This window comes from Nicotiana tabacum, chromosome 14 (assembly GCF_000715075.1).
Source record: "Nicotiana tabacum cultivar K326 chromosome 14, ASM71507v2, whole genome shotgun sequence".
Taxonomy (NCBI): Eukaryota; Viridiplantae; Streptophyta; class Magnoliopsida; order Solanales; family Solanaceae; genus Nicotiana; species Nicotiana tabacum.
In genome coordinates this window covers 35,260,245-35,269,693 of record NC_134093.1, presented here as the reverse complement: position 1 = coordinate 35,269,693, position 9,449 = coordinate 35,260,245, and the positions used below count along the sequence as shown (strand labels likewise).

General features: G+C 35.6%; 1 protein-coding gene across 2 annotated transcripts; it reads right to left on the bottom strand.

Moving 5' to 3' along the window:
* Positions 1-4,032: 4,032 nt before the first annotated feature.
* On the bottom strand, positions 4,033-6,515 carry LOC107805909 (F-box/kelch-repeat protein At3g06240-like). 2 transcript variants are annotated; one of them, XM_016630012.2, is made up of 2 exons: positions 5,159-6,515; positions 4,033-5,068 (listed from the first exon to the last, which is right to left on the bottom strand). In XM_016630012.2, exon 1 carries the CDS (start codon positions 6,304-6,306, stop codon positions 5,212-5,214), a length of 1,095 nt encoding a protein of 364 aa, XP_016485498.1. In that variant the 5' UTR covers positions 6,307-6,515; the 3' UTR covers positions 4,033-5,068; positions 5,159-5,211. The 2 variants fall into 2 exon arrangements, with proteins under 2 accessions (XP_016485498.1, XP_016485499.1); XM_016630013.2 differs by having other exon boundaries at positions 4,033-5,073; positions 5,159-6,432.
* Between the last annotated feature and the right edge of the window lie 2,934 nt (positions 6,516-9,449).

The window sequence follows — 9,449 nt, the reverse complement described above, 5'->3', positions numbered from 1 at the left end:
TCTCAAGTATGAGGGTTTGCTCAAAAGGAAACTTTTCTCCTGCCGGTGCTGCAGTACTGTGTACTTCACCATATACAAACCACAAATGCAAGTCTACTGTGGAAGCAAATTTTGTTCCTATGCAAGCATAAGAACAGTGTCAATTCGGTTATATGTGGCATAACAAGAAAGTGATATAAAGCCATGAAATGCTTCCCTTTACCCTTGACGATTAATTCTAATTAATTAAACCAATTTTTCAGGGGAGTTGGGAGGAGGCAGGGGAATTCTTCAGGCCAAAGGTTCATACACTATGTTTTATAAAATATGATAGCAGCTTGAGAAAGAGGACAAAGGTGCATCATTGATACTACTGCAGAAATAGTTACTTATCAGAATTGCAAGCATAGTTTCTCTAGACGAACCAAATACAGCGGCTTTTGAATAATCTACAGGAGAAAGAGGATAAAGGTGGATAATACAGCAGACAATTCACTCCTACTGTAGCAAATAAGTTAAAACCTGAAATTAACAGCATATTTCTGCATCAAGAGACAAGAATTCAGTAAGTATACTCTGTAATAGTTACCTTCTTAAATACCAAATCCTGATCTATAAAGTCTTTAGAGTCAAAATCAAGGAGATAGACAATATAAACTTCTTCTCCAGAATTTAAAGTAGCTAGATAGCAGTTTTACCCCCTCACATTGCTTAAAATGTAAAGCACAGAAGATGAGCAAATAATAATTCTAGATGAGTTACTTTATTCTCGGATTAGCTCATGATTCAGAGAAGAGATGAAACATTTAACACTTCCTTTCGAGACAGCATATGCTCAAAGTTAAATTACTCTTCTTATACTTCTCATTACAAATCTAATAAACTGGAAAACAAGGTATTATTTTGCGAACCACTGTATATTTTCAGATAAAGTAATCAATGTATATTTTCTCCAGGAAGGAAGAATTTTCATTCACAAAACACTACGGGCCAGTAGCATTCATTTTACTGAATCATACATATGGGGGACCAAATTCAAAAATCACACTAAAGATTATCAAAAATGAACAAGAAAACGTGAAAATGTTTTTGTAATAACTGGATGCAGACAAGCATTATCCAGACAATCATTTCGCGCATCAAGCATTATATTGACCCTGAGTTCCATTACAAAGGAAGGACAGAAAAGACTTTCTATGAAGGTTCGAGCTTTATTCAAAGCAAAACTTACATCAACCATCAGATCCCACAACTCATTCTCTTTCATATTGTAGAGAAGTAACTTTTCTTCGACATCCATTACTATATCATCATCGGTCATTGAACACAATGGTGTCCAAAAAGAATCATGTAAATTCGGTGCCGTAAGCCTAAATGTGGTCCAAGACTCCTTAACCCCATAGTCTTCCATCAAACAGATTGTGATTGTGTCTACGGTTAAATTGGGGAACATACAAAGACACCCTCTAAGAGCCACAAGTTCAAACAAAGAGTAATTGTAATCCATGGCAGGTACTGGCACCTACAAGAATGTCTCATCACTTAAATGAAAAGCAGCAATTACACACGACGCATCAGAAGTTTTCTTACTAGCGAACCAATGCAAAGCCCCATTTACCAAAACCCCAGAAGCAAGGTCAGTTACTGAATGATCATAAGGAGAAATCTGAGAGCTGCTGAAAATCAAGCTTTCTTGATATGGCATCAAAATTATCTCGGGGATTGTGGGTAAAGGTGATAGTGTGAAGAGAGCAATCAACAACAATGAGCTTATCTTCTTCATGTTTATGGGAATGGAGAGCGAGGTGAGCTTTGATGAATTGTGGGTCTGAGGGAAACTTGCGCCATTGCTTTGACACGCACCTACATTGGCCTATGAACTTTGCAGGCAGCCACAAAAATATGTCAAACATGATTTTTTCAGGTATTTTTGCAGCGTTGTTCCTTGCCATAGTTGGGTGAATATGGAGGAGAAACTACGGAGTCTCTGAAGTTTGGACTAGGGTTTTTGTCTATATGGTTTTGCTCCAGGGCTGACTTCATTAGGAAGTGTTCGGCCCTCGATTTGTGATTGCAAGAGTAAACTTACTTTCAAAATTTTGGAAACGCCAGATATCTAAATTGACAATTTTACTTGTCCCAATTTTTAAAGTCGCCACTCAAATATTTTTATTTTATTTAAAAATAGTTGAAGGAGACTTAAATAAAATGCATTTTTCTTTTTCTTTATTTATGAGAATCATGAGATAGTATCAGCAACAGTCAATGGGAACATTGTGGCAAACATTGGTTATACGCCATATTGACATGTTTTCCCAAATCAATTCTCTTCATAGTCATCACTTGTAAATGATAAACTAGTCTATGGGTATAGAAAATACATTATAATAAAATCCTTCTATGTGTGTCAGGTTCTAGTGGTGGTGATGGTGCATAGAGACAAACACATACCCAGTGTATTTTCACCGGTCGGAAGGTAGTATGTATGTAGACCTTACCCCTATTTTGTGAAGGTAGATATGATATTTTCGGTAGACCTTCGGCTTAATAAAAACAAAATCACAACAGTTATGACAAAGAATTACAGAAAGAGTAGCATTAACAAAAACGACAACAAAAATTACATAGCCAAAAGCAAAAAAAACACAAGGTAGCAATAGAGATCTAAAAATAGGGAATACGAGGATAACACTAGTACTAAAAAAAGTATAGGTTTGAAAAAGAAATACACCCGACTACTTACTAAACTACTACCTCAATCCTAGACCTCCACACCCTGCTATCAAGGGTCATATCCTCGGTAAGCTAAAGATGTGTCATGTTCTGCCCGATCACCTCTCCCTAATACTTCTTCGGCCTACCTCTATCTTTCCTTGGATCAGCCATAGCCAACCTCTCACACCTCCTCACTAGGACATCTGTGTCTTTCCTTTTCACATGACCGAACCATTTCAGCCTCGCTTCCTACTTCTTGTCCATCACACAGGCTACTCCCACCTTGTCCCAGATATCTTCATTCCTTTAACTTATCTCTTCTAGTATGCTCACACATCCATCTCAGCATCCTCATTTACGCTACTTTCATCTTTTGAATATGAGAGGTCTTGACTGAACAACACTCAACTCCGTATAACATAGCCGGTCTAACCACCACTCTGTAGAACTTACCTTTAAGTCTTGGTGGTACATTCTTGTTGCACAAGACGCCGGAGAGAATGACTCGAATTGTATAGAGTAGTTAGACTTATGGGACGAGAACTTGCTCGTTTTATATCCCGTTGTTGACCAAACAAGGTTGCTTTAAGACTGAGAACACTAATAAAAGACTTTCTTACCCCCATTGACCAGCTAATGTGCACTTACGCCCTGTCTCCACATTGGATCAAGAATAAGATCAGAAATATCAAAATACCTAATTCATACAAAGCTGTTGAATCAGTCAGACCCGCAATTAAAGATGTATGCATTATATGAATATAAAGCAACCAATCAGGATCATTCAATATAATGGTATAAAGCACAATACTAAGGCAAACTCATTGAAAGACTTAGTCGGACATTAAAAATAAAAATACACCAAAGGTGCATAATGGAAGCATAATGGCTACAGGTTCATAGACAATGTTTTGTAACATGATAGCAACTTGAGAAAGAGGACAAAGGTGCATCCTTGATACTATGGCAGAAATAGTTACTTCTCAGAATTGCAAGCATAGTTTCTCTAGACGAAGCAAATACAGCGGCTTTTGAATAATTTATAGGAGAAAGAGGATAAAGGTGGATAATACAAAAGACAATTCACTCATAATGTAGCAAATAAGTTAAAACCTGAAATTAACAGCATATTTCTGCATCAAGAATTCAGCAAGTATTTGCTTCATAGTTACCTTCTTAAACGATAAGTACTACCAAATCCTGATCTATAAAGTCTTTAGAGTCAAAATCAAGGAGATAGACAATATAAACTTCTTCTCCAGAATTTAAAGTAGCTAGATAGCAGTTTTACCCCCTCACATTGCTTAAAATGTAAAGCACAGAAGATGAGCAAATAATAATTCTAGATGAGTTACTTTATTCTCGGATTAGCTCATGATTCAGAGAAGAGATGAAACATTTAACACTTCCTTTCGAGACAGCATATGCTCAAAGTTAAATTACTCTTCTTATACTTCTCATTAAAAATCTAATAAACCGGAAAAAAAATGGATTATTTTGAGAACCAGTGTATATTTTCAGATAAAGTAATCACTGTATATTTTCTCCATGAAGGAAGAATTTCCATTCACAAAAATCTATGGGCCAGTAGCATTCATTTTATTGAATCAAATATGGGGACCAATAGGTCACGAGTTCCCTGTGACCTATAGGTCACGGGTTTGAAGGGGAACCTTCGAGCTTGTTTCCGTTCAGAGTCATCGAAGCAACTACCTGCTGCTTGTGGCGCCGCAGATGAAGCCACGACTAGAAGAAAGAGATCTTTCTATTGATAGGAACGAAACTTCTTAGAAAAGCTGCGAAGACGGGACTAGTTTCAAGCAGAATCCGAATAAAGAAAAAGGCATTTGGGCTTGACTATTGTGGGATGTGCTCAGCCGCCTCCAACTCTTACTGTGGGTTAGACAACTTCCTTAGGTCAGCAGACATCATATTGATCTCTACTGCTCCCGCAAACGGTGATGTCTCGATTCCCATTGGTCGGCCTGCTATCCGGAACAAACCTTTGTCAAAGTAATCTTGAATCAGATTCCTGAAATTTACACAATTATTTGTAGAGTGAGTCCATTTCTCGTGACATTTACAATAATGTTTTCCTTTTCTTTATTCTTCTTTAGGTATCGCACTATTTCTCCCCACTAAAAAGAGCGATTGAGAATCTCGAGAACCTTTCCAAACGTCTATCTTCGCGGGGCGATTGGAAAAGAATGGAGTATTTAATTCTTTTACTGCCTTCCATTCCACTATTCTGATCGAATTAATTGCTCCTTAGGGGAGACCATTCGAATGGTTGAATTGATGACAGGGTACCCCTTAGGGTGTGCCCTTTCCCTTACCCTAGGTGAATGCAGGATGCCTTGTACACGGGGCTGCCCTGCACTTTTAAAGACGGGTACCAAATTCAAAAATCACAACAAAGATTATCAAAAATGAACAAGAAAACGTGAAAATGTTTTTGTAGTACCTGGATACAGACAAGCATTATACAGACAAGCATTTCGCGCATCAAGCATCATATTAACCCTCGGTTCCATTGCCAAAGGAAGGACAGACAAGACTTTCTATCAAGGTTCGAGCTTTATCCAAAGCAGGACTTACATCAACCATCAGATCCCACAACTCATTCTCTTTCATATTGTAAAGAACCAACTTTTCTTCGACATCCATTACTATATCATCATCGGTCATTGAACACAATGGTGTCCAAAAATAATCATGTAAACTCGGTGCCATAAGCCTAAATATGGTCCAGGACTCCTTAACCCCATAGTCTTCCATCAAACAGATTGTTATTGTGTCTACAGTTAAATTGGTGAACATACAAAGACGCCCTCTAAGAGCCACAAGTTCAAACAAAGAGTAATTGTAATCCATAGAAGGTACTGGCACCTCCAAGAATTTCTCATCACTTAAATGAAAAGCAGCAATTACACATGACTCATCAGAAGTTTTACTACTAGCCAACCAATGCAAAGCCCCATTTACCAAAACCCCAGAAGCAAGGTCAGTTACTGAATGATCATAAGGAGAAATCTCAAGTCTCCTCCAAAGTCCTTTTCTTACAGAGTAGATATCCACAAAAGTGTCAACTATAACAGTCTCATCCACAGCATTATAATAAGAAAGAGCAACCACCTTATAATCATCACTAACAACATCGTACCCAAAACCATACATGCTAAAACTACCAGGCACAGGAAGAGCCAAATGAAAATTTGGAATTTTATGGTACTTTAAGGTAGTGGGGTTGATCAAATATTTAACCCTTTCCCTATTAATCGCCAAGATCAAGCCATTACATGAGCCATCAACACTTACCCAATTGTCTGAGAGATACTGAAAATCAAGCTTTCTTGATATGGCATCAAAATCATCTTTGGGATTGTGGGTAAAGGTGATAGTGTGAAGAGAACAATCAACAACAATGAGCTTATCTTCTTCATGTTTGTGGGAACGGAGAGCGAGGTGAGCTTTGATGAATTGTGGGTCTGAGAGAAACTTGCGCCATTGCTTTGATACGCACCTACATTGGCCTATGAACTTTGCAGGCAGACACAAAAGTATGTCAAATATGATTTCTTCAGGTATTTTTGCAGCGTTGCTCCTTGCCATAGTTTGGTGAATTTGGAGGAGAAACTACGGAGTCTCTCAAGTTTGGACTAGGGTTTTGTCTATATGCTTTTGCTCATTCGACCCTCGATTTGTGACTCACTTTCAAAATTTTGGAAAGGCCAGAATATAAATTGCCAATTTTACTTGTTCAGATCTTTTAAGTCGCCACCCAAAATATTTTTGTTTTTATTTAAAAACTAGTGAAATTCTCGGCGCTTCCCGCGGGTATACTAATTGTATACTACCTCCGATCCACAATAAATAATTTTTTGGCCTTTTTTTGTGGTTCAAAATAAGTGATTTTTTCAGATTTTAAAAATAAATTAATTATTTTTTTCCTACACTGCCCTTGGAGTAAATAGTGTTGAAGTATGTATTAAGAGTGTTTATGTGAACAGATAGTAAAGGTTAATATGGTCAATTTCATTGCTAATTAATGTTAAAAGGTGAATTTCTTAATGTGTGAAAACAACCAAAAAATCACTTATTTTGGACCGGAGGGAGTATTTTTTTTAACAATTCTCATTAAATCTAAGAGCTAGAGTTTATTAAATGATTTACGAAACCAAAAAGTGCTCACGTTTGAAAAATTTCGGCAATTAGAGGATGTGTTACTACTTCCATTATTGTAAAACAATTGAGTATTGGCTTAGCAAATGAAGTTTCTAACCTCCTTAGTTGTCTTTTGTTTATAACTTTTCAATCAAATTCATATATGAAAACATTGGAGAAGAGAAGATGAGAAAAAGTATTTAGAGACTTCTGGAGAGAGAAAGAAAAAAATGTCACGTTAAATTCTCTTGCATTTCATTACGTCTATATATAATTTATAAATAATATATATTATTTATTATATTATTATTATTATAATAGTAGTAGTAGTAATAGTTATTATTAAATTTTTTATTTACTCTTGCGTTTTGATGAAGATAAAACTTTACATCACTTGTTAGACCTGCAATAAAAATCTCAGCTTCAACACAAGTTGGGGTTAAATATATCAATATTTTAGATGAATCAAAATCAGAAAATTACCTTGAGTAATAGACGTATATAGAAAACAAAATGAAGATAATAAAGTTTTTCCCTGAAATAAAGTACTCTAAAATTCAAGTGCAAGGAAGATGAAACGACAATAATTTTCTTAGAATATATCCACTTTTTCCACGAGAGCTACATCAAAATGTTCTTCAAATTGAAAAATATGTTCTCACGATTCCGTAGACATATCATAAAAAATTATATTACCACTTACAGTGTTATTGCGGAAAAAGGAAAAAAGAAGAAGAAGATTAATTAACTATAGAGAAAGTATTAATTCAATGTATAAGAACTACCGTGGCACAATCTTTACATCTCCAAATCGCCACAACTTTTCTGTTCATTGCGCAACTGCTCCTAATAATAATTAAATATTTAGAACCCAAGTATTTAAAGCAAAACCAAAAAAAAATTAAAATAGAGCAAAAGATAAAAAGGCATCCCCGATAGTATAAATCACATAATTGTACAGCTTTTATTTTATTCGAAAGCACCAAAAATCCATACCTTTCGAGAGAACTCATAGAAGTGTTTGCTATGCTAACCTTCATTCCTAAATTTGCTTGTGTAGGCTGGTAATGGGTGCCTAAATATATAATCCAAATAAGCACAAAACATCAGATGTTAATATATCAATTAATAAGCAATTATAGGGGAAGAGGAGAGGCTTGAAACGGTAGAATAAGGTTTAAGAAGTTGACTTTTGGAGTTTTTAAACGGGATGGTTTAAAGAGTACAATAAAAATGGGCAATCAAAGAGATTCAATTCATTGTTGAGCTAATTTACTTAAATAAAAATAAGAGAAAAAGGCAAAAAAAAAAAGGAGAAAAAAGATAAATAGTATCTCGGCCAAAGAGAGGTGTTAAGTCACCTTATCTATTTTCACTTTTATATAGATATATAAATATACGAAGAAGATTTGCATTTTTCTTTTATTTTTCTTTATACGCCATATTGACATGTTTTCCCAGATCAATTCTCTTCATAGTCATAACATGTAAATGATAAACTAGTCAAGGGGTATAGAAAATACATTATAATAAGGTCGTTCTAAGACTAAGAACACTAACAAATCACTCTCTTGACCCCACTGACTAGCTACTGTGCACCAAGTCTAGAGACGGATCCAAAATTTTGGCAGGATGTATGCACTATTAAAAAGAAGTGGATCCAGAATATAAATTTTACGGGTTTAACCTTTAGTTCTTACTATTGTGCACCCATTACACTTTTCTTACATCTATTTATATTTTCCATGTTAAAAATACTGGGATCAGTTGAACCTATTGACTATATGCTACATCATACACTGTTGCTAGTTGAACCCATTGATTATATGCTACATCATACACTATTGCTAGTTTTAAAATACATATTTTATTTAATCATATAAGATTTTACAACGACAAAAGAAAGAATAAGAATTTTAATGTTTGAAAATTTTGAAAGACAAAACCAAACAATTAAAGAAATAAAAAGAAAAAGTACTTAATTACTATCCAAAAAGAGACACCAGACACGTCCATCCCCGTGGGCATCTAGTTCTAGAGGAAAAAAAATAAGATTGACATAAGATTTAAAGTCACAACCTCACCTAGAGAGGTACGCCTAATAATCATCACATCATATAATACTTTGAGCATTGGTGCACACACATATATTTAAATATTTTTGAAAATATATAACATTACTATACATAATTTAGGGAGGGGGGCATGGGTTCACGTTTCCCATGGAAACCCCATAGATACGCCCCTGGCACTAAGGCCCTGTCTCCATATTGAATCAAGAATAAGACCAGAAGTATCAAAATAGCTAATTCAAACAGAGCCATCGAATCGGCCCAATCAACAATCAGAGATATATGTATTATATGAACTTAAAGCAACCGATCAAGTGTATTAGTGAAAAATAGACTCGTCACGTTGGTCTATTAAATGGCGACACGTGTCAACAAAATTATGAGAAAAATGAAGAATGACATGTAAAACACCCTCGGGACTAAACATACTTGTACCGTGCCTGTTACTCTCGAAACTATTATAGTATAGCCCGAATCCAGGCACAGGATTGACTCAACGGGTATGGGATTGACTCAATA